The sequence below is a fragment of the Pristiophorus japonicus genome, chromosome 14 (assembly GCF_044704955.1).
Source record: "Pristiophorus japonicus isolate sPriJap1 chromosome 14, sPriJap1.hap1, whole genome shotgun sequence".
Taxonomy (NCBI): Eukaryota; Metazoa; Chordata; class Chondrichthyes; family Pristiophoridae; genus Pristiophorus; species Pristiophorus japonicus.
In genome coordinates, this window is record NC_091990.1 from 523,058 (window position 1) to 548,874 (window position 25,817).

Sequence of the window (25,817 nt, forward strand, 5' to 3'; positions counted from 1 at the left end):
GGAACAATTCACACGGATTTGAGTGTTTATGGTGCATCTTTAGTTGGTACAGTTTTCACATGGGGTTGCAAATGCACATTTTGTTTGAGTAATATGGCACTGCTTCCCTCTCCCTTCTGTTTTATTAATGTCACCATCCAGGAGAGAAACTTTGGAACCTAACAGAAATGTCAAGATGATGCCGAGAGCTGGATTTTTGTCTTCGCTGATTTCGTGGCGGTAATGGCGGCGGGGCGGTAAAGTTTGCGCCCGGGAACAGTTTGCACCTCAGTCGGCAAAATTGGGCAGCTGGGCCCTGAGCGTGGGGCGGGGCCTGAGCGTGGGGCGGGGCCTGAGCGTGGGGCGGGGCCTGAGCGTGGGGCGCGGCCTGAATGTGGGGGGGGGGCAGGGCCCTGAGTGTGGGGCGGGGCCTGAGTGTGGGACGGAGCGGGGGCCTGAGTGTAGGACGGGACCTGAGTGTGGGGCGGGGGCGGGGCCTGAGTGTGGGGCGGTGCCTGAGTGTAGGGCGGGGCCTGAGTGTGGGGCGGGGCCTGAGTGTGGGGCGGTGCCTGAGTGTGGGGCAGGGCCGTGAGTGTGGGGCGGGGGCGGGGGCGGGGCCTGAGCATGGGGCGGGGCCTGAGCGTGGGGCGCGGCCTGAATGTGAGGCGGGGGCAGGGCCCTGAGTGTAGGGCAGTGCCTGAGTGTAGAGCGGGGCCTGAGTGTGGGACGGGGCAGGGCCTGAGTGTAGGGTGGGACCTGAGTGTGGGGCAGGGCCCTGAGTGTGGGGCAGGGCCCTGAGTGTGGGGCGGGGGCGGGGCCTGAGTGTGGGGCGGTGCCTGAGTGTAGGGTGGGGCCTGAGTGTGGGGCAGGGCCCTGAGTGTGGGGCGGGGGTGGGGCCTGAGTGTGGGGCGGTGCCTGAGTGTGGGGTAGGGCCCTGAGTGTGGGGCGGGGGCGGGGCCTGAGTGTGGGGCGGTGCCTGAGTGTAGGGCGGGGCCTGAGTGTGGGGCGGGGCGGGGCGGGGCCTGAGTGTGGGGCGGGGGCGGGGCCTGAGTGTGGGGCGGGGCCTGAGTGTAGGGCGGGGCCTGAGTGTGGGACGGGGCGGGGCCTGAGTGTGGGGCGGGGGCGGGGCCTGAGTATGGGGCGGTGCCTGAGTGTGGGGCGGTGCCTGAGTGTAGGGCGGAGCCTGAGTGTGGGGCGGGGGCGGGGCCTGAGTGTGGGGCGGTGCCTGAGTGTAGGGCGGAGCCTGAGTGTGGGGCGGGGGCGGGGCCTGAGTGTGGGGCGGTGCCTGAGTGTAGGGCGGGGCCTGAGTGTGGGGCGGGGGCGGGGCCTGAGTGTGGGGCGGTGCCTGAGTGTAGGGCGGGGCCTGAGTGTGGGGGGGCGGGGCCCGAGTGTGGGCGGGGTGCTAGGGTAGGGGTTACACACCTCTCTCAGGGCTCTAGGCCGGCTGGGCATGGGACAATCCCGGGCTAAACAGCCGGCCTCGGAGCGCCCTAAGAGAGGCCTGAAGAGAAAAAAACACCAAAAACATTCCAAATAAATAACTCCCGTCACCTCAACATAAATTGCAAAATAAAACCCAACCACACTGACCTGAGGTGGACATCACTGACCTCACTGCGGCCGCGACAGCTCGGGCCGCCCGCTTTCCCCGGCGGTCCCACCAGGGGGCGCTGCGGGGCACTATGGGTCGGGCGGGAGCCGAATATCAATCCGGTGTCACAACCCGGGCCGTTGTACACCCACTCGCCGCTCCCGGGCGGTAATGCTCTGTGCCCCGCCGATACCGGCCCCGAAACCCCGCAGGGCGCTGGGAGCTGGCCGCCCGCCCGGGAATCCGCACCGCTGCCAGTCCAGGGCACTAACCGAGGCGGCGTCAAACCGAACAGTGCGTACTAATTCCACTGTGGCAAAGTTGATCACAAAGTCACCAAATGAATTGGATTTAAACCCTCAGTCTAATCATGTTCAATTTACCTTGTAAATCCTTGCCTTTATGGGCTTAATATTAACTTCATGCCACTCAGTATCCACTGCATCACGGTAATCCAGGAAATAGCCCAAAATATCTGCTCCAATGGGGAATTTCGGAGCCTTCCAGCCAATAACCATTTCACTCTTCCCAGAGTTGAGTTGTGTCAGGCCATAAGGAGCTGACGGAAGAACTTCACAAGAAAATACAGCCATAAAGTAGAGGCATACAATAGGCCCATCCTGCCTGACTCACTGTTGTCCGAGCGATTCGAACTGACGATACCTTTCTCTGATTCTTCTCCAATTTTGCAATAATCTAAGCTACTTGTCCCTGCAAGCTCCATTGGGAAGCTATTCCAAACCCTCGCCACGCTCTCAGTAAAGCATTGCTTTTTAATGCCTCACCTGAATCCATCCTTTGAAGGGTGAATTCATGTCCTCTTGTTCTGCTATCCTGGACCACATCAAATATTGCCAGCTTCTCCTCCACATCTCTGAGCCATATTTATCCCTGATATTCCCCCTCAGTCTTCTTCCCAATGAGGTGTTGCAATAACAGTGTGTCTACCTTCATATCAGCGTACTAAGCTTAAATAAAGGACACTATGAAGGGATGGTTTTCTAGACCAATATGTCGAGGAACCAACTAGGGGGGAGGCAATCTTAGACTGGGTGTTGTGTAATGAGAGAGGATTAATTAGCAATCTCGTTGTGCGAGGCCCCTTGGGGAAGAGTGACCATAATATGGTGGAATTCTGCATAAGGATGGAGAATGAAACAGTTAATTCAGAGACCATGGTCCAGAACTTAAAGAAGGGTAACTTTGAAGGTATGAAGCGTGAATTGGCTAGGATAGATTGGCAAATTATACTTAAGGGGTTGACAGTAGATGGGCAATGGCAGACATTTAGAGACCGCATGGATGAACTACAACAATTGTACATCCCTGTCTGGCATAAAAATAAAAAAGGGAAGGTGGCTCAACCGTGGCTATCAAGGGAAATCAGGGATAGTATTAAAGCCAAGGAAGTGGCATACAAATTGGCCAGAAATAGCAGTGAACCTGGGGACTGGGAGAAATTTAGAACTCAGCAGAGGAGGACAAAGGGTTTGATTAGGGCAGGGAAAATAGAGTACGAGAGGAAGCTTGCAGGGAACATTAAAACGGACTGCAAAAGCTTCTATAGATATGTAAAGAGAAAAAGGTCAGTAAAGACAAACGTAGGTCCCCTGCAGTCAGAATCAGGGGAAGTCATAACGGAGAACAAAGAAATGGCAGACCAATTGAACAAGTACTTTGGTTTGGTATTCACTAAGGAGGACACAAACAACCTTCCGGATATAAAAGGGGTCAGAGGGTCGAGTAAGAAGGAGGAACTGAGGGAAATCCTCATCAGTCGGGAAATTGTGTTGGGGAAATTGATGGGATTGAAGGCCGATAAATCCCCAAGGCCTGATGGTATGCATCCCAGAGTACTTAAGGAGGTGGCCTTGGAAATAGCGGATGCATTGACAGTCATTTTCCAACATTCCATAGACTCTGGATCAGTTCCTATGGAGTGGAGGGTAGCCAATGTAACCCCACTTTTTAAAAAAGGAGGGAGAGAGAAAACAGTGAATTATAGACCGGTCAGCCTGACATCGGTAGTGGGTAAAATGATGGAATCAATTATTAAGGATGTCATAGCAGCGCATTTGGAAAGATAGGTCCAAGTCAGCATGGATTTGTGAAAGGGAAATCATGCTTGACAAATCTTCTGGAATTTTTTGAGGATGTTTCCAGTAGAATGGACAAGGGAGAACCAGTTGATGTGGTGTATTTGGACTTTCAGAAGGCTTTCGACAAGGTCCCACACAAGAGATTAATGTGCAAAGTTAAAGCACATGGGATTGGGGTTAGTGTGCAGACGTGGATTGAGAACTGGTTGGCAGACAGGAAGCAAAGAGTAGGAGTAAATGGGTACTTTTCAGAATGGCAGGCAGTGACTAGTGGGGTAACGCAAGGTTCTGTGCTGGGGCCCCAGCTGTTTACACTGTACATTAATGATTTAGACGAAGGGATTAAATGTAGTATCTCCAAATTTGCGGATGACACTAAGTTGGGTGGCAGTGTGAGCTGCGAGGAGGATGCTATGAGGCTGCAGAGTGACTTGGATAGGTTAGGTGAGTGGGCAAATGCATGGCAGATGAAGTATAATGTAGATAAATGTGAGGTTATATACTTTGGTGGTAAAAACAGAGACAGACTATTATCTGAATGGTGACAGATTAGGAAAAGGGGAGATGCAACGAGACCTGGGTGTCATGGTACATCAGTCATTGAAGGTTGGCATGCAGGTACAGCAGGCGGTTAAGAAAGCAAATGGCATGTTGGCCTTCATAACATAAGAACATAAGAACATAAGAATTAGGAACAGGAGTAGGCCATCTAGCCCCTCAAGCCTGCTCCGCCATTCAACAAGATCATGGCTGATCTGGCCGTGGACTCAGCTCCACTTACCCGCCCGCTCCCTGTAACGCTTAATTCCCTTATTGGTTAAAAATCTATCTATCTGTGACTTGAATACATTCAATGAGCTAGCCTCAACTGCTTCCTTGGGCAGAGAATTCCACAGATTCACAACCCTCTGGGAGAAGAAATTCCTTCTCAACTCGGTTTTAAATTGGCTCCCCCGTATTTTGAGGCTGTGCCCCCTAGTTCTAGTCTCCCCGACCAATGGAAACAACCTTTCTGCCTCTATCTTGTCTATCCCTTTCATTATTTTAAATGTTTCTATAAGATCACCCCTCATCCTTCTGAACTCCAACGAGTAAAGACCCAGTCTACTCAATCTATCATCATAAGGTAATCCCCTCATCTCCGGAATCAGCCGAGTGAATCGTCTCTGTACCCACTCCAAAGCCAGTATATCCTTCCTTAAGTAAGGTGACCAAAATTGCACGCAATACTCCAGGTGCGGCCTCACCAATACCCTATACAGTTGCAGCATGACCTCCCTGCTTTTGTACTCCACCCCTCTCGCAATGAAGTCCAACATTCCATTCGCCTTCCTGATTGCCTGCTGCACCTGCAAACTAACTTTTTTTGGGGGATTCATGCACAAGGAACCTGCTCGATGGCGGAGGAGCGGGCTGGATGGCGCCAGACACGCTGGCGCGGCGCCTAAATTCTGCCAACGTCCGCCACGCGGCCGATGCCATCGAGTCGCTAAAAACAGCTCTGGGCCCTGACTCCGTTAGGTGCATCGAGGAGGCTCAAGCACGTGGGGAGATCCCGTCCGAACTGACCCCCGTCCGGACGGAATTCCTCATCGGCGCCAAACCCCGCAACCTCCCTCGGGGGCCGGCGCCTCACAACTTGAGCCGCCTCGGGGAAATCCCCTCCGTGCCTTTCAGTTCCGCGCGGAGGGGTTTCCTGTACGGGCTGCTCCTGCACACTCTCAACTTTGCCATCCTCGCCGGCCATCCGGACACGCCATGGCGTACCATCTTGCCGTCCGGAGGAGGCGGGGGTCCCCGATGGAGGGCACTCTACGCAGGGGTCCTCCCACTATTCATCGGGGACTTGGCCTGGAGGGTGGTGCACGGAGCAGTGCCGTGCAACAAATTTTTAAGCCGGTTCACGGACTCCCAGGCCGCCTGCAATTTCTGCGGTCTGGAAGAGTCCGTGTTCCATGTTTTTATGGAATGTACAAGGTTGCAGCCCCTGTTTTATTATTTGAAGGGGCTGCTCCTGAAATTCTGGCTGCACTTCAGTCCCACTCTCCTGATCTTTGGGCACGCTGTGCGGAGGGGAGCGGGTAGGTCCGAAGGCCTCCTCGTGGGACTGCTCCTGGGCACGGCCAAGGGTGCCATCAGCCGGTCCAGGCAGCGGGCGGTCAAGGGGGGCATTCAACCTGACTGCCTGCCTCTCTTCCGCTCTTACATCCGGTCCAGGGTGTCCTTGGAGATGGAGCACGCGGTGTCCACCGGTACGCTCGCGGCCTTCCGCGAGAGGTGGGCACCGGAGGGACTGGAGTGCATCATCACGCCCGGCAACCAAATTTTAATTTGATTTTACGTTTTAAAGTTTAATTTGTTTTAAATGCCGGTGCTTTTAGTATCCCCTTCCCTTTTATAGGGGGCACTGGAAAATTGTGATTTTAGTGCCCAAAAAAAAAAACAAAAAAAAAAGAAAAACTCAAAAAAAAACAAAAAAAGGAAAAAAAAGGGCCTTGTAAATGTCTGGTGTGTCACCCAGGTCGGGTGGCACGATTTAATGTTTTATGTTTTTGCAGGTAGACTCTAAAAGAGTTTCATGCACAAGGACCCCCAGGTCCCTCTGCACTTCAGCATGTTGTAATTTCTCCCCATTCAAATAATATTCCCTTTTACTGTTTTTTTTCCCAAGGTGGATGACCTCACACTTTCCGACATTGTATTCCATCTGCCAAACATTAGCCCATTCGCTTAACCTATCCAAATCTCTTTGCAGCCTCTCTGTGTCCTCTACACAACCCGCTTTCCCACTAATCTTTGAGTCATCTGCAAATTTTGTTACACTACACTCTGTCTCCTCTTCCAGGTCATCTATATATATTGTAAACAGTTGTGGTTCATAGCAAGGGGATTTGAGTACAGGGGCAGGGAGGTGTTACTACAGGGCCTTGGTGAGGCCACACCTGGAGTATTGTGTACAGTTTTGGTCTCCTAACTTGAGGAAGGACATTCTTGATATTGAGGGAGTGCAGCAAAGGTTCACCAGACTGATTCCCGGGATGGCGGGACTGACATATCAAGAAAGACTGGATCAACTGGGCTAGTATTCACTGGAGTTCAGAAGAATGAGAGTGGATCTCATAGAAACGTTTAAAATTCTGACGGGTTTAGACAGGTTAGATGCAGGAAGAATGTTCCCAATGTTGGGGAAGTCCAGAAACAGGGGTCACAGTCTAAGGATAAGGGGTAAGCCATTTAGGACTGAGAATAGGAAAGAAACTTCTTCACCCAGAGAGTGGTGAACCTGTGGAATTCTCTACCACAGAAAGTTGTTGAGGCCAATTCACTAATTATATTCAAAAAGAAGTTACATGTAGTCCTTACTACTAGGGGGTTCAAGGGGTATGGCGAGAAAGCAAGAATGGGGTACTGAAGTTGCATGTTCAGCCATGAACTCATTGAATGGCGGTGCAGGCTCGAAGGGCCGAATGGCCTACTCCTGCATCTATTTTCTATGTTTCTATGTTTCTATGTATGAGGGCAGAGTTGGCTAAAGTGGACTGGGAAAATAGATTAAAGTGTAGGACAGTTGATGAACAGTGGTGTACATTTAAAGAGATATTTCACAACTCTCAAGAAAAATATATTCTACTGAGGAGGAAAGGGTGTAAGAGAAAAGATAGCCATCCGTGGCTAACTAAAGAAATAAAGGACGGTATCCAATTAAAAACAAGGGCATATAAAGTGGCCAAAACTAGTGGGAGGGCAGAAGATTGGGAAGCTTTTAAAAGCCAGCAAAGAACGACTAAAAAAATTGATTACGAAAGGGAAGATAGACTATGAAAGTAAACTAGCACAAAATATAAAAACAGATAGCAAGAGTTTCTATCGATATATAAAAAGGAAAAGAGTGGCGAAAGTAAATGTTGTTCGCTTAGAGGACATGACCAGGAAAGTAGTAATGGGGAACATGGAGATAGCAGAAACTCTGAACGAATATTTTGTATCAGTCTTTACGGTAGAAGACACTAACAATATCCCAACAGTGGATAGTCAAGGGGTTATAGGGGTGGAGGGACTTAACACAATCACAGTCACTAAGGAGGTGGTACTCAGAAAGATAATGGGACTAAAGGCGGATAAATCCCCTGGGCCTGATGGCTTGCATCCTAGGGTCTTAAGAGAAGTAGCGGCAGGGATAGTGGATGCATTGGTTGTAATTTACCAAAATTCCCTGGATTCTGGGAAGGTCCCAGCGGATTGGAAAACTGCAAATGTAACGCCGCTATTTAAAAAAGGAGGCAGACAAAAAGCAGGAAACTATAGACTAGTTAGCCTAACATCTGTGGTTGGGAAAATGTTAGAGTCCATTATTAAAGAAGCAGTAGCAGGACATTTGGAAAAGCAAAATTCAGTCAGGCAGAGTCAGCATGTATTTATGAAGGGGAAGTCATGTTTGACAAATTTGCTGGAGTTCTCTGAGGATGTAACGAAGAGGGTGAATAAAGGGGAACCAGTGGATGTGGTGTATTTGGACTTCGAGAAGGCATTTGACAAGGTGCCACATAAAAGGTTACTGCACAAGATAAAAGTTCACGGGGTTGGGGGTAATATATTAGCATGGATAGAGGATTGGCTAACTAACAGAAAACAGAGAGTCAGGATAAATGGTTCATTCTCGGGTTGGCAATCAGTAACCAGTGGGGTGCCCCAGGGATCAGTGCTGGGACCCCAACTATTTACAATCTATATTAACGACTTGGAAGAAGGGACCAAGTGTAATGTAGCCAAGTTTGCTGATGATTTAAAGATCGGAGGAAAAGCAATGTGTTAGGAGGACACAAAAAATCTGCAAAAGGACATAGACAGGCTAAGTGAGTGGGCAAAAATTTGGCAGATGGAGTATAATGTTGGAAAGTGTGAGATCATGCACTTTGGCAGAAAAAATCAAAGAGCAAGTTATTATTTAAATGGAGTGAGATTGCAAAGTGCTGCAGTACAGCGGGACCTGGGGGTACTTGTGCATGAAACACAAAAGGATAGTATGCAGGTACAGCAAGTGATCAGGAAGGCCAATGGAATCTTGGCCTTTATTGCAAAGGGGATGGAGTATAAAAGCAGGGAAGTCTTGCTACAGCTATATAGTGTATTGGTGAGGCCACACCCGGAATACTGCGTGCAGTTTTGGTTTCCATATTTACGAAAGGATATACTTGCTTTGGAGGCAGTTCAGAGATGGTTCACTCGGTTGATTCCGGGGATGAGGGGGTTGACTTATGAGGAAAGGTTGAGTAGGTTGGGCCTCCACTCATTGGAATTCAGAAGAATGAGAGGTGATCTTATCGAAACACAAGATTATGAGGGGGCTTGACAAGGTGGATGCAGAGAGGATGCTTCCACTGATGGGGGAGACTAGAACTAGAGGGCATGATCTTAGAATAAGGGGCCGCCCATTTAAAACTGAGATGAGGAGAAATTTCTTCTCTCAGAGGGTTGTAAATCTGTAGAATTAACTACCTCAGAGAGCTGTGGAAGCTGGGACATTGAATAAATTTAAGACAGAAATAGATAGTTTCTTAAACGATAAGGGAATAAGGGGTTATGGGGAACGGTTGAGAAAGTGGAGCCGAGTCCATGATCGTATTAAATGGTGGAATAGGCTCAAGGGGCCGTATGGTCTTCCCTGTTCCTATTTCTTATGTTCTTATACTCTCTCGTCGCCTACTTATTCCAGCAGCTCTTCCCTTTTCAGGTGCGTCAGTATTACACTGATGACTGTCATTTCTGTAAGTTTTACGAACATACGAACAATGAAGAAAAGGTCACCCTCTGGCCCATTGAGCCTGTCGCACATTTCTACTGCATTATTTGGTAGCCCTAGAGAGACTTACTGCTTTAATAATGTAGAAGAAATAAAACCAGAACAGATTTAGTTAACGATGCACTATTGATTGTGTGTAATTATTGTAGTAATAATTAGTGTCAGCTGTGGCTCAGTGGGCAGCACTCTCGCCTCTGAGTCAGAAGGTTGTGGGTTCAAGTCCCACTCCAGGGACTTGAGCACATAAATCTAGGCTGACACTCCCAGTGCTGCACTGTTGGAGGTGCCGTCTTTCAGATGGGATGTTAAACTGAGGCCCCGTCTGTTCACTCAGGTGGATGTAAAAGATCCCATGGCACTATTTTGAAGAAGAGAAGGGGAGTTATCCCCAGTGTCCTGGGGCCAATATTTATCCCTCAATCAACATCACTAAAACAGATTATCTGGTCTTTATCACATTGCTGTTTGTGGGAGCTTGCTGTGCACAAATATGGCTGCTGTGTTTCCCACATTACAACAGTGACTACACTCCAAAGGTACTTAATTGGCTGTAAAGTGCTTTGTGACGTCTAGTAGCCGTGAAAGGCGCTATATAAATGCAAGTCTTTTTTATCTTTTTTCATATAAATGAACTATATGAGGATTCGTTATATTGTTCTATATTAGAGTCTTTTTTTTACCAGTCAAATGATGAATAAAATGTTCAAAATTGGAATATATTATATTAATTTATAATCTAACTGACATGCGTTGAGATATAAAATAAGCGCCATTTTATAAATGTACAATCATAAGAACATAAGAACATAAGAATTAGGAACAGGAGTCGGCCATCTAGCCCCTCGAGCCTGCTCCGCCATTCAACAAGATCATGGCTGATCTGGCCGTGGACTCAGCTCCACTTACCCGCCCTCTCCCCGTAACCCTTAATTCCCTTATTGGTTAAAAATCTATCTATCTGTGACTTGAATACATTCAATGAGCTAGCCTCAACTGCTTCCTTGGGCAGAGAATTCCACAGATTCACAACCCTCTGGGAGAAGAAATTCCTTCTCAACTCGGTTTTAAATTGTCTCCCCCGTATTTTGAGGCTGTGCCCCCGAGTTCTAGCCTCCCCTACCAATGGAAACAACCTCTCTGCCTCTATCTTGTCTATCCCTTTTATGATTTTAAATGTTTCTATAAGATCACCCCTCATCCTTCTGAACTCCAACGAGTAAAGACCCAGTCTACTCAATCTATCATCATAAGGTAACCCTCTCATCTCCGGAATCAGCCGAGTGAATCGTCTCTGCTATCTAAGCTATTCTTACATAAAAATCAAATAGGATAATTAATGATTAGTTCAACCCAATAAAGTGTAACAAAAACACTTTGAAGATTAGCAACTCATTGACAATTTGTACCTAGTGGGTCCACTTTCTTTAACACTAGTATCAGTCTTGTCATCTGCTTGTTTCTACACTGGTTTCATCATCATCGGCAGTCCCTGGGAATCGAGGAAGACTTGCTTCCACTCTAAAAGTGAGTCCTTAGGTGACTGAACAGTCCAATACAGGAATTACAGTCTCTGTCACAGGTGGGACAGACAGTGATTGAAGGAAAGGGTGGGTGGGGAGTCTGGTTTACTGCACACTCCTTCCGCTGCCTGCACTTGGTTTCTGCATGCTCTCGGCGATGAGACTCGAGGTGCTCAGCGCCCTCCCAGATGCACTTCCTCCACTTAGGGCGGTCTTTGGCCAGGGACTCACAGGTGTAGACTAGGCTAGTTAGATGTTGGCCTGCCTCAACCATGGCAGTGTTTACACTTCCCGGTTGGTCGTTTGTCATGAGCACAACAGAACTTGATTAAATATTTTTATATTAATTCATGGGCGTCGCTGGCAAGGCCGGCATTTATTGCCCATCCTTAATTGCCCCTCGAGAAGGTCGTGGTGAGCTGCCTTGAATACAATAAGTGTCTCGCTGGGCCATTTCAGAGGGCAGTTAAGAGCCAACCACATTGCTGTGGGTCTGGAGTTACATATCGGCCAGACCGGGTAAGGACGGCAGATTTCCTTCCCTAAAGGACATTAGTGAACCCCATGGGTTTTTATGACAATCCAGTAGTTCCATAGTCACCATTAGTGATACTAGTTTTTTATTCTCTATTTTAAAAAAATTTACTGAATTTAAATTCCCCAGATGCCATGCTGGGATTTAAACTCTTGTATCCGATAATTAGTCCAGGCCCCTGGATTACTAATCCAGTAACATATCCACTATGCTACCATACCCTATAATACAGGATTATCCTGGGGTATCCATTACCCTTGGTGATCAGTAAAACATAGGAACATAAGCAATAGGAGCAGGAGTTGGCCATTCGGTCCCTTGAGCCTGCTCCACCATTCAATAAGATCATGGCTGATCCGATCATGGACTCAGCTCCACTTCCCTGCCCACTCCCCATAACTCTTTACTCCCTTATCGCTCAAAAATCTGTCTATCTCCGCCTTAAATATATTCAATGACCCAGCCTCCACAGCTCTCTGGGACAGGGAATTCCACAGATTTACAACCCTCAGAGAGAAGAAATTTGTCCTCATCTCAGTTTGAAATGGGCAGCCCCTTATTCTGAGACTATGAGGGAAATGCTTTCTATGAGGGGAATCCCTGAGTCAGACCATTCACTGCACTCTGGTAGCCAAAGGGAAGGACAGTCACTGTGGACCCAGCACGAGGAGGGAAAATAAGGAATGAGATGGACATGCTGGATAAACCCACTGGAAATATTCCACATTTTAGTTGTACATTGTGTGTTTTTCTTGACACCAGCAGGTGTCAATCTTCTACTTCAAGTGTTCAGTTTGTTGTACTTCTCGAGCCATGAACTGCTCTCAACCAGCAGCTTTTAAATATCATCAATACATTTCTACACCATAGTCAGCCGTGGCTCAGTGGGCAGCACTCTTGTCTCTGAGTCTGAAGGTTGTGGGTTCAAGTCCCACTCCAGGGACTTGAGCACAAAAATCTAGGTTGACACTCCCAGTGCAGTGCTGAGGGAGTGCTGCACTGTTGGAGGTGCTGTCTTTCAGATGAGATATTAAACCGAGGCCCTGTCTGCTCTCTCAGATGGATGTAAAAGATCCCATGGCATTATTTCAAAGAAGAGCAGGGGAGGTGTCCTGGTCAATATTTATCCCTCAATCAACATAACAAAAATAGATTATCTGGTCATTTATCATATTGCTGTGTGTGGGAGCTTGCTGTGTGCAAATTGGCTGCCGTGTTTCCTACATCACAACAGTGACTACACTTCAAAAGCACTTTGAGATGTCCGGTGGTCATGAAAGGTGCTGTATAAATGAAAGTCTGTCTTTTTTAGTCTACATTTCAACACACGTCATGTCTCCTACAAAACAGATTATTTTGACAGCTAAACTCTGAAGCAAAAGCATTTAAAAACACTGACGGATTCTCGTGTATTTTCTCCTCGGGACTGAAACAAATACTCCCATCTGGCAATGCGATTTATTTACAGAATCCGACTATGCATCATTTATAGAATCTTGCAATGTGTAACATGTTGTTCCATATTTGGAAATTCAGGATGAATGCAATAATCACCACAATTGATGAATGCTTTATTCTCTGGAAAACTATTATTTTCAAAAGCTTGCATTGCATACTCACCGATGGGATTGTTGACCACAATGGGCGTAGATTCAACGGAATAGTCGCTCAGCCCCGCTGGATTGACAGATTTCACACGGAAGACATACTGCTGTCCGGGAGTGAGGCCGTGCATTGTAAAACTAGCCGGTGGAAACAGGCACAATTGTAATGGTTCGTTCTGGTTTCATTTTGTGTCTGTGTCATGCAGTTTTTATAATGTGTCTCACTGTCATGGCTCTAGTTATAATGCCAACCATTAAACCGCAATACAATTGACGTGAGCATCCTTCTCCACTCTCCCATCCTCCCACTTCTCCCCTATTTCAGAGGCACTTTCATACCTAGATCGAGGGTCCATTCTTCACCTATGGGCCTAGACAGTGATTGGGAGAATTCTATTTGGTCACAGACAACCGAGGTTGACCCATGTTCACCTGGCAACTACACACACACTTCACAGCAAGAGTCCTTGAATGGTGATCTGCAGTAGGGACCTGACTGATTTGTCTGCTTATCAGAATTAGGAGCAGGAGTAGTCCACACGGCCCCTCGAGCCTGCTCCGCCATTCAATAAGATCATGGCTGACCTTCGACCTCAACGCCACTTTCCGCCCGATCCCCATATCCCTTGACTCCGAGAGTCCAAAAATCTATCGATCTCAGCCTTGAAAATACTCAACAATTGGGGCAGAGAATTCCAAAGGTTCACCCCCCAAGCCCAGAAGTTCCAAGGCCAATGGTGGAGCTCCATCGATAGCTCCGGATGAGATGAGTTAACTGAGCAAAGACCAGGAGCAGCATTGGCTGCCGTAGTTCCTCTACTAAGAAGGGCTGCACAGGGATCTGACTTTATTCACTGGGCTATTGGAAAAGCTTAATTTCATCGAATCACAGAAACTTACAACAACAACTTTTAACGTAGTAAAACCTCCCAAGCTGCTTCACGGCAGTGTTACACACAAAACAGATAAATGTGACACCGAGCCACAAAAGAAGAAATTACGGCAGATGACCAAAAGCTTGTATAAAGAGGTCGGTTTTAAGGCGCGTCTTAAAGGAGGAGAGAGAGATAGAGGTGGAGAGGTTTAGGGAGGGAGTTCCAGAGCTTGGGGCCCAGGCAGCTGAAGGCACGGCCACCGATGGTAGAGCAATTATAATCAGGGATGTGCCAGAGGGCAGGACTTGAGGAGCGCAGCACAGAAGGAGCCATTCGGCCCATCATGCTTGTGCTGGATCTTTGAACGAGCGGTTGTGGTAAGTCCCACATCCCGCTTTGTGTCCGTAACCCTGTCAGTTCCTCCTCAAACACCTGGTCAACTCCCTTTCCAAATTATTGATGAATGAGCTTCTACCTTTTCAGTCCAGATCCCGACAACTCTCTGAGTGAAAAAATATCCCAAACCGCCACCTATTTCATTTAAACAAAAAATGTTTGTGCACTGAGCATTGTGATACCCTTGGGTTCCTGACTGAAGGGCTTCAACTCAACGTGAATTACCATACAACTGACACAGCACAAATCCCTGAAGCACCTTTGGCTAGGGACTGTACACTTCAAAAGTACTTCATTGGCTGTGAAGCACTTTGGGACGTCCGGAGGCCATGAAAGGCACTATATAAACATTTGTCCTTTTATTTACTCACCATTTGAGGAAAAATAACCACAAAATATGTGAGAAAAAACAAGATAGTAAGTATATATATATATTTTTAAATGGTGCCGATAATGAAAAATCTTTTTTTAACTGTCATTTTTCCGTAACAATCGACTCTCTTAAACCATTACAACAGTGACTACACTCCAAGAATACTTCATTGGCTGTAAAGCGCTTTGAGACATCCGGTGGTTGTGAAAGGTGCTATATAAACGACACCGGGACACCGGTAAGGTTTTATTATTGCAAGGTGGAATTCTCCTCACCTCTTTGAAACCACGGGTTTATTGTTGCAGATTTCCCAGTTGTTTGTCCCAAACTCACACACGTAAACGTAGAAGCCGAGGAGGTTGTGATCATCTTCAGGCCCTTTCCACAGGACCATCACAGACGACCTCGTGTTTCTGACGGACACAACATGGTGTGGTGGAGAAGGGGCAGCTGGGGAGAGAAAAAATATGATCCAATTAGTAATTATCTAACATCGGATTGCAAATGGTCACTTGCTGGATCTGGTGCAGACCTCTGGAGGGAGATAGATCTGTCTGAAGTCTGACAAAAAATGAATATGTGCGCACTGGCAATACTGGGATTGACTGTCCTAGTGGGTTTTAAGATTGCTTCACTCCAGTCCTGTTGCTTTAGCATTGAGTTCCATGGGTGGTAAGTCCATGATCGGATCAGCCATGATCATATTAAATGGTGGAGCAGGCTCGAGAGGCCATATGGCCTACTCCTGTTCTATTTCTTAAGTTCTTATGTAACCTCGCCTCGCAGTCCGAAGGTTGTGGGTTCAAATCCCACACCAGGGACTTGAGCACAAAAATCTAGGCTGACACTCCCAGTGCAGTACTGAGGGAGTGCTGCACTGTTGGAGGTGCCGTCTTTCGGATGAGACGTTAAACCGAGGCCCCGTCTGCTCTCTCAGGTGGATGTGAAAGATCCCATGGCACTATTTTGAAGAAGAGCAGGGGAGTTATCCCCGGTGTCCTGGGGCCAATATTTATCCCTCAATCAACATAACAAAAACAGATTATCTGGTCATTATCACATTGTTGATTGTGGGAGCTTGCTGTGCGCAAATTGGCTGCCGCGTTTCCCACATTACAACAGTGACTACACTTCAAAAGTACTTCATTGGCTGTAAAGCGCTTTGGGACATCTGATGGTCATGAAAGGCGCTATATAAATGCAGGTCTTTCCTTCTCTCTTTCCTTTCCATGCAGTCCACAAAACAAGGCAGGAATGAGATTGAGGATGTGAAAGAAATTTGAAAATGTTTGGGCTGCTTGCAGAAACTGTGGGGTCAGTGTTGTGGGTTAGCTCTCATTCGCTGACTTTGTTGGAGTTCCTGAGGTCAGTCCTAATTAACCAATGGGTGGCAAGCTCCCATCACTGGGAGTTCACCAAAGGCAGAGGGAGAAGGAAACAGTGTAAGTCATCAACAGACAATAGTTAAAAGGATGCAGTCACTTAAAGGTAAGCAGTCACATACAACGTTCCCTCAAAGCTGTGCGGCCGCGTAGTCATGGCAAAGGTCCTGCGCAGGCCACTCACCCGTATCTTAATTTAGAATAAATTTGCAAGTGATTTGATTATACTTATTCTGCAAATTAATAAACAGTAGATAATTGGGCAGCAATTTACGCTTAAATCAAGATTATGACTGGATCAAAAATTGTAGGAATGAATGGCCATTTAAATTTACTGCTTGGATCAGACTTGTGCTCGGATCATGAATGTGTTTATATACAAAGTATTTACAGCACAGAAACAGGCCATTCGGCCCATCAGCTCTAGGCCGGTGGTTTCGCTCCACAGGAGACCCCGCCCACCTTTCTCTGGAGTTGACTATAATGTGAATGACGAAATGCACAGCACATTGATTGGCCGAGACTGGATTCTATGTGCAGCAGGGTTTCTGTGCTACAGGAATATCTGAGGATCAAGGCTTCAAACTTTCATCTCTGCATTGCATTTGGATCAGGCCTGCGTGTGTCTGGATTGGACCGAATAATCAGTAGTTGGTCTACCTAGGATTTGTCCAAATGAAACGGCTTCCGACGGCTGGGATGGCTCACTGATCCCATATTTATTGACAGCTCGCACTCTGAAGCGATACAGCTTCCTTTGCACTAAGCCCATGACTGAGAATCTCGGGCAGCTCACGGGAACGTCCAGGTTTGCTCTTTGCCAACTGCTGCTCCCAGCGACTGACTAAAAGGAAAGAAAATTGAAATACCTTTTAAACATGAATTTGTTAACAGATATTTACATGCAAATCAAAGATATATGCCTTTACTTGAAGGTCAGTAAGTAAAGGTTGACCATTTATCGGCATTTCTTCCATTAACACTAAGGGCTAAAAATTAGTTACAGCCTAGTTTGAGGCGTTAAGCAAACATATTTTTAGCCCTAAGTGTTTCCAAGTGCCTTCGAGTGCTACAGATTGCATATCACCGACCATGTACATTTCTTCATACTGTCACAATCTGTTGCCTTTAACACACTTGAATGATGACTTCCTACTGCACTGGCTACAATGACATCACACCTCACATATTCTTCCTTCAGTTAAGATATTTTGACCTTATATTAAGATATTTGACGCTGTCCAGTAAGAACTAGTCTGAGAGTAAAACAACTCAATTTCTACACATAATATAAAATAAAAACAGAAAATGCTGGAAATACTCAGCAGCTCAGGGAAACAGAGTTAACGTTTCAGGTCGGTGACCTTTCATCAAAACTGGAAGAAGTTAGAGATGTAACAGGTTTTAAGCAAGTACAGAGGTTGGGAAAAATAAGGTGGTGGGGGGTTGCGAGGGCTGGGGCAGTGAGGAAAGCACAAGGGAACAAGGCCTGTGATAGGGGGAAGGGCAGGAGAGCTTCAATGACAAAAGGGATGATGGTGCGAGGCAAAAGGGACAATAATGGAACAAGGAAAGAAACAAAAGATGGGTCCAGAGGAGGTGTAAATGGTGATAGTGGGACCACTACCAGCACAAACTCTCTGAGAAATTGGTGGTTATGATCATTACCACCATGATTCTTCAGTGCTATTCATCAGTCTGACAATATCTCGATGTTAAAATTCTCATCCTTGTTTGCAAATCCCTCCATGCCCTCGCCCCTCCCTATCTCTGTAATCTCCTCCATCCCCACAACCCCCCGAGATGTCTGCGCTCCTCTAATTCTGCCCTCCTGACCATCCCTGATTATAATCGCTCCACCATTGGTGGCCGTGCCTCCTGTTGCCTTCAGGAATGGGGTACTGAGGTGAATGATCAGCCATGACCATATTGAATGGTGGTGCAGGCTCGAAGGGCCAAATGGCCTACTCCTGCACCTATTTTCTATGTTTCTATTATATAGACAGGCTAAGTGAGTGGGCAAAAATTTGTCAGATGGAGTATAATGTTGGAAAATGTGAGGTTATCCACTTTGGTAGGAAAAATAAAAAAGCTAATTATTATTTAAATGGGGAGAGATTACAAAATGCTGCGGTACAGAGGGACCTGGGGGTCCTTGTACATGAAACACAAAAAGTTAGCATGTGGGTACAGCAAATGATTAGGAAGGCAAATGGAATGTTGGACTTTATTGCAAGGGAGATAGAGTATAAAAGCAGAGAAGTCCTGCTACAACTGTACAGGGTATTGGTGAAGCCACACCTGGAGTACTGCGTGCAGTTTTGGTCTCCTTATTTAAAGAGTGATATACTTGCATTGGAGGCTGTTCAGAGAAGGTTCACTCCGTTGATTCCTGGGATGAGGGGGTTGTCATATGAAGAAAGATTGAGTAGGTTGGGCCTCTACTCATTAGTGTTTAGAAGACGGAGAGGTGATCTTATTGAAACATATAAGATAATGAGGGGGCTTGACAGGGCAGATGCAGAGAGGATGCTTCCCCTCGTGGGGGAATCTAGAACTAGGGGCATAGTTTCAGAATAAGGGGTCATCCATTTAAAACAGAGATGAGGAGGAATTTCTTCTCAGAGGGTTGTAAATCTGTGTAATTCTCTACTCCAGAGAGCTGTGGAGGCTGGGTCATTGAATATATTTAAGGCGGAGATAGACAGATCTTTGAACGATAAGGGAGTAAAGGGTTATGGGGAACGGGCAGGAAGTGGAGCTGAGTCCATGATCAGATCAGACATAATCTTATTGAATGGCGGAGCAGGCTCGAGGGGCCGAATGGCCTACTCCTGCTCCTATTTCTGATGTTCTTAATCCAACCCAGTAACATTAATCAAACATAGTAACATTAATGTAGTAGGAATGCAACTGACTTTTTGTTTAACTCATTCCTGGGATGTGGGTGTCGCTGGCAAGGCCGGCATTTATTGCCCATCCCTAACTGCCCTCGAGAAGGTGGTGGTGAGCCGCCTTGAATACAATGAGTGTCTCGCTGGGCTATTTCAGGGGCAGTTAAGAGTCAACCACATTGCTGTGGGTCTGGAGACACATATCGGCCAGACCGGGTAAGGGCGGCAGATTTCCTTCCCTAAAGGACATTCGTTGTTTCATGGTCACCATTAATGACACTAGCTAGATTTATTTAGCCGGGTCTCAGCACTTGGACCATAACTCACATGCTCAACACTGATAACAAATTCAAAGCGCAGAAAATCTTTCAAGGTGAATTTTCCTGTCCTTTGCGCTCCGTTTTGCGCCCCAGAGGAGTGGCAATGGCAGCGGTGAGCTCTTCTTGGCAGGAAGTTAGCTTTCAGCGCCCCGCGGGGGTTGGGGGCCGTTTTTGCGTTGGCGTGGAACAGCACCGCCTGGAAGAGCTGCACCGGTTGCGAGACCGGCTCAGTTTTTGATTCCTGGCCGACCCATCCGCCCCGCGGAGTGCCCCGCTGTAAACACCTGGGAAATGGGGCAGGGAACCTATACCGACAGCGGAGAGGTATGTAATGGACTCCTGAGGTTAGGGGGATTGTTTTATCTTTGAATTTTTTTGCGATTTATGTTGTGGTGGCGTGCGCAATGTTTTGGGAATGTTTTTATGGGTTTAGGGTTTAGGGTTTTTAGGGATCCCCCCCGCTCCAGGTGTCTCTGGGAGCGCTCCCGGCCCGGCTCTTTAGCTCGGGAGTTTCCCATCCTAACGCCCCGAGAGAGGTGCACAACGCCTCCCTTAGCACTGCGCCCCCTGACTCAGGGCCCAGCTGCCCAAACTTACCCACCGAGGCGCTAACTATTCCTGGGCGCTAACTTTACCGCCCCACCGCCATTACCGCCCCGAAATCATCAACGCCCAAAATCCTGCCCAAACCTCGTACTCTTAATAAAGATGAGAAATTAGGTCATCGTAGATGTTGGAATTTTGTTTCAAATTTCTATTCAGGAGAAGAATGTAAGCCACATTTGAACCCAGAGTTCGGGGGCTGATAATATTTACTGAAATACTCACAAGGTTATAAGTTGCTTTCGTCGACAGTAAGGAGTGCAAATTGGATCAACGGCCATTTTTGGGTTCCATGCATGTACCAAGTAGATACGTTGCCATCACATGGCAGGCCTAGCTCCCTGCACTGGGCGTCACGGTTTGGGTTCATAGTTCATGAGTACTGCCAGAAACCAGACTACCTCCCACAACACAGTGCCTACCGACTTAAAAAGGCTCCTCATCTCAAGTTGTACAGATCCAGTTACAGACACTTCCCAAACCCTGGCGCGGTGCTACATTCGGCAAAACCATGACCATATGCACAAAAATTGCAATTTCTTTTCCTTTTATGCTAAAAGAGCGAGGCCTGACCAAATGAAAATTCTTTAAATTATGACAAACTCTAACATTCAAGAAGTTAATTCAAATGGTTCCAATTTACATAAGAATAAGAACATAAGAATTAGGAGCAGGAGTCGGCCATTCGGCCCCTCGAGCCTGCTCCGCCATTCAATGAGATCACGGCTGATCATCGACCTCAACTCCACTTTCCCGCCCGATCCCCATATCCCTTGATTCCCCTAGAGTCCAAAAATCTATCGATCTCAGCCTTGAATATATTCAACGACTGAGTCTCCACAGCCCTCTGGGGCAGAGAATTCCATAATTCACCACCCTCAGATTGAAGAAATTCCTCCTTATCTCAGTCCTAAATGGCCGACCCCTTATCCTGAGACTGTGACCCCTGGTTCTAGACTCCCCTGCCCGGGGGAAACATCCTCCCTGCATCTACCCTGTCAATCCCCCTCAGAATCTGTATGTTTCAATGAGATCCCCTCTCATTCTTCTAAACTCCAGAGAATATCGGCCCAATCTACTCAACCTCTCCTCATAGGACAAGACTCTCGTCCCAATTAAATTAGACAAATGCCGATTTGGTCGCTTTAGGTTCATAAATCTGTCCAACATTTTTTTCCTAAATGTTCGTTACATTGGGCCCAAATTTGCCCAGGAGTTTCTCCATTTTCTTTGGAGCCACTTGATTTTTCTGGAGTATCTTAAAAATCCCCATTTTGTACATTCAATTTGTGCCAGTGTAAGTGAGTTAGTTAGGATTCGTTTTGGTTTAGTTTAGTTTTTTTTAAAGGGGGCGTTACCAGCCACCTATGCCTGTTTTGGCTATTTAGGTCACTTTGGACAGCTAATAGTTGCCCCAAACTAACTTAGGCCAGCGTATGTGGCCACTTGTGGAGAGTTAAGAAATCAGTGCAGGGAGGTACATTTAAAGCACCAAGTACTAAACAAAGCACAAAAATAAGCATTCAATAACAAATAAAAAATACAAGGAAGCTGAGAGGCCTTGCACCTAGCACCAAGACTGACAAAGCACTAAACAAAGCACAAAAAGTAATAAGCAATTAATTAACAAATAAAAAATAGAAGGAACCCTGCACCTAAAACACCAAGATCAAAGTAATAATCAATCAATCAATAAATAAATAAAAACTAGAAGTCTTACCAAAACACGGCCCAGGAAGGCAGAGGGCCGCCAATGAGGGAGCCCATTTGGCCAGGGATAGGGGCGGCATGCTTCGGGCCCCTCCCACACAGCCTGCAGCGCACTCTCACAGATTCTGGGGGCGAGGAATGTGCATGCGCGCGCACTCTTGCGCGCATGTGCAGAGGTCCCGGCACTGTTTTCAGCGCCCGGACCTAGCTCCGCCCCCGAATCCAGTGGCCACGCTACGCCACTGAGGAGAGGCTGCGGAGCGGCCAAACTCGCCCGAAGATTTTTGGAGCACATCGAGGCAGACAAAAGCGGCGCACCTCTGGTGAGTGAGTGAGTCAGAAATCTGTACTGGCCAAATTCTACCCCATGAGGGAAAAGTTCGAAACATAATGGGACCAAAACTCTGTGGTCCTATTGGCACACTTCTGCTCTAAGTTGGTTGGAAGTGTGTCAGAAGAGCAGGAGAAGGTTTGATTGGTCCCCCATCCACCACCTTCAACACTCACTCCCTTCACCACCGGCGCCCCCTGGCTGCAGTGTGTACCATCTACAAGATGCACTGCAGCAACTCGCCACCGTTTCTTCGGCAGCACCTCCCAAACCCGCGACCTCTACCCCCTAGAAGGACAAGGGCAGCAGGCGCATGGGAACACCACCACCTCCACGTTCCCCTCCCAGTCACACACCATCCTGACTGGGAAATATATCGGCCGTTCCTTCATCGTCGCTGGGTCACAATCCTGGAACTCCCTCCCTAACAGCACTGTGGGAGCACCTTCACCACACGGACTGCAGCGGTTCAAGAAGGCGGCTCACCACCACCTTCTCAAGGGGCAATTAGGGATGGGCAATACATCCCGTGAATGAATAAATAAAACAAATAGGTCTGGACCTGGATATGCCGAGTCCCAGGCAACGTCGGAGTATCCAGGATGGTCTGTTGGGTCTCCTGCCCCAAATAAAGACCCTTATCCTGGTGTGCACCCTCTGGAGAATGTACAGTTCCACAAAACAAACACTTGTGAAGTGCAACCTGTAAATGTTGAGTAACACAGGGAGAAGTTGTGATCTTATAAATGCTGCTAACATTTTCCTCAGGCCAAATTGGGAAGGCAAAGGCCGACATGAATAGGATAGATAGGTGGCTGCAGGATAGGGCAATAAAGGGATCTGGGGACTGAGTGGGCTCACGGGTAAAGGAACCCTGCTTCTGTGGAGGATAAACACCAACACGGATTTATTGGGCGGTGCCAGCTATTTTTAAACGATAAGGGAGTAAAGGGTTATGGGGAGCGGGCAGGGAAGTGGAGCTGAGGCCAAGATCAAATTAGCCATGATCTTATTGAATGGCGGAGCAGGCTCGAGGGGCCAAATGGCCGACTCCTGCTCCTATTTCTTATGTTCTTATGCTCCTATGTGTCTCAGTGGGCAGCACCCTCGCCTCTCAGTCATAAGGTTGAGGGTTCAAGTCCCACTTCAGAGACTTAAGCACAAAATCCAGGCTGACAATCGCAGTGCAATGCTGAGGGAGTGCTGCACTGTCGGAGGTGCCATCTTTCGGATGAGACGTTAAACCGAGGCCCCGTCTGCTCTCTCAGGTGGATGTAAAAGATCCCAGGGCACTATTTCAAAGAAGAGCAGGGGAGTTATCCCCGGTGTCCTGGGGCCAATATTTATCCCTCAATCAACATCACTAAAACAGATTATCTGGTCATTATCACATTGCTGTGTGTGGGAGCTTGCTGTGCGTAAATTGGCTGCTGCGTTTCCCACATTACAACAGTGACTACACTCCAAAAGTACTTCAATGGCTGTAAAGCGCTTTGACAGGTCCGGTGGTAGTGAAATGCGCTATATAAATGCAAGTGTCTTTCTTTAAATGGAATGTTTCCAGATTGTAATTTTCTGTAATTCAATGTAATGAAGGTCACCAGTGTAAATACAACTCATGCCGCTTCTGCCATATTATTTAAACAGGTAACGGGAAAGAGTGACTGCTAGTAACTGCAGAGACCATTCTACCCAATGGTATATTGATCCAATTTTATTTTAAGAATGCAGATGAGTTATCGAAGGCTGCAAATGCGATGTAGTCCATGAGCTTTCTATTAGATAGATAGATTTCTGAACGATAAGGGAGTCAAGGGTTATGGGGAGCGGGCAGGGAAGTGGAGCTGAGGTCAGAGATCAGCCATGATATTGAATGGCGGAGCAGGCTCGAGGGGCCGAATGGCCAACTCCTGCTCCTGTTTCTTATGTGCAGCACCTCGGAGGTTGATAACTGATGTCTATTGGCTCTGATCCAGACACTCGTCTTTCTGTCCACAACAACACAAAATATAATTTACAACTATGTCAGTCCCTCAGGCTACTGTGATAAAGTCAGCAGCAGTCAGGTCAAATTCTTTTTGTGAAGTATTCATTATTTTCCCATAACGAGCGTGAAACTAGAACCTTGCTCCTACATTACATCACTGCCATTGGCTGTTCCGTTGCACACTTTCTGGTATCACCTTTTCCACATAGTACACCAGTGGTTCTCTGCCTCGAGGGCATGGCTCATCCCAGCAAAGGGCAGCATACGTTTCACCCATTTCAGTCATGCGCATATTCGTTGGAGGTAGCGGGATGCGGATATCTCCTGGAAAAGGTAAGGTTTAGTTCATCAACACTTTAAGGCCATTTCAACTCTGACTTTCAAAGTTACAAACCTCCAGTGACCGGTGCACATTTGTTTACTGATTTGAGTCCCACCTTTACAACAACAACAACAACTTGTATTTATATAGCACCTTTAACATAATGAAACATCCCGAGGCGCTTCACAGGAGTATTCTGAGATAAAAATTTGAGACCGAGCCACATAAATAGAAATTAGCACGGGTGGTCAGAGAGGTGGGTTTTAAGGAGCATCTTGAAGGAAGAAAGAGAGGTAGAGAGGCGGAGAGGTTTAGGCAGGGAGTTCCAGAGCTTGGGGCCCAGGCAGCTGAAGGCACGGCCACCGATGGTGGAGCGATTATAATCAGGGATGCTCAAAAAGGCAGAATTAGAGGAGCGCAGACATCTCGGGGGGTTGTGGGGCTGGAGGAGATTACAGAGATAGGGAGGGGCGAGGGCCATGGAGGGATTTGAAACGTTAACTTCTCTGCTCTTTGAGTACCCCTAATTCTACCTGCACATTTTGGTCAAGAGCTAGGTAGGTAACCCACTTTCAAAGGCCAGTCTGGAACTGATGTGAGGAACTGTGCATGGTTTTCTCAGGTGGGGCTCCATTCTGATCCTCCATCCCCTGTGGATTGACATCGACCCCCAATAGCAGGATGGAATTAGGAACTCAACATTGGTTTCCTTTATCCAATAGGCATCACACAATCACAAACACAGTTATAATGGCACAGCTTATGGCATTTCTGCCCCCAACACACAGAGGAGATATTCACCTCATTTGAGGAATGGGAAGCACAACCCAAGTCCTACCGCTCCATCAAAAGTCATTGGCTTAACTCAGCAAGTTGTCCAGATATTACCTTTGATGGGGGAGAAAGGGAATTGGATAAACACTTGAAGGGGAGAGGATTGCAGCACTATGGGGAAAGAGCAGAGCTTTGGGACGAATTGGATAGCTCTACCAAAGAGGCGGTCCAGGTGGCATGGGCCAAATGGCCTCTTTCTCTGCTGTATTATTCGATGATCCTATGGTAAGTAATTTATTAAAATAAATTGCTTTGCGCATCAATCCTGTAGCTTTTCATAAAATCACAGAAATTTACAGCACAGAAGGAGGCCATTCGGCCCATCGTGTCTGCGCCAGCCGACAAAGAGCTACCCAGCCTAATCCCACTTTCCAGCTCTCGGTCCGTAGCCCTGTAGGTTACAGCACTTCAAGTGCACAACCAAGTACTGTTTAAATGTGGTGAGGGTTTCTGCCTCTATCACCCTTTCAGGCAGTGAGTTCCAGACCCCACCACCCTCTAGTTGAGAAAAGTTTTCCTCAAATCCCCTCTAAACCTTCTATCAATTACTTTAAATTTACACCCCCTGGTTATTGATTCTCTGCTAAGGGAAATAGGTCCTTCCTATCCTCTCTATCCAGGCCCCCCATTATACAACTCAATTAAATCTTCCCACGGCCTCC

The 25,817-nt window shown here is 47.3% G+C and overlaps 1 protein-coding gene across 1 annotated transcript in view; it reads right to left on the minus strand.

Moving 5' to 3' along the window:
- Nucleotides 1–25,817, minus strand: part of myom3 (myomesin 3) — a 136,822-nt gene that overhangs the window by 76,291 nt on the left and 34,714 nt on the right. The window contains exons 12-16 of the mRNA XM_070898386.1: nt 24,196–24,323; nt 16,815–16,998; nt 15,048–15,222; nt 13,145–13,266; nt 1,954–2,141 (exon numbers count right to left, since the gene is read on the minus strand). Coding sequence (XP_070754487.1) covers nt 1,954–2,141; nt 13,145–13,266; nt 15,048–15,222; nt 16,815–16,998; nt 24,196–24,323 — 797 coding nt within the window. The remainder of the gene's footprint in view (nt 1–1,953; nt 2,142–13,144; nt 13,267–15,047; nt 15,223–16,814; nt 16,999–24,195; nt 24,324–25,817) is intronic.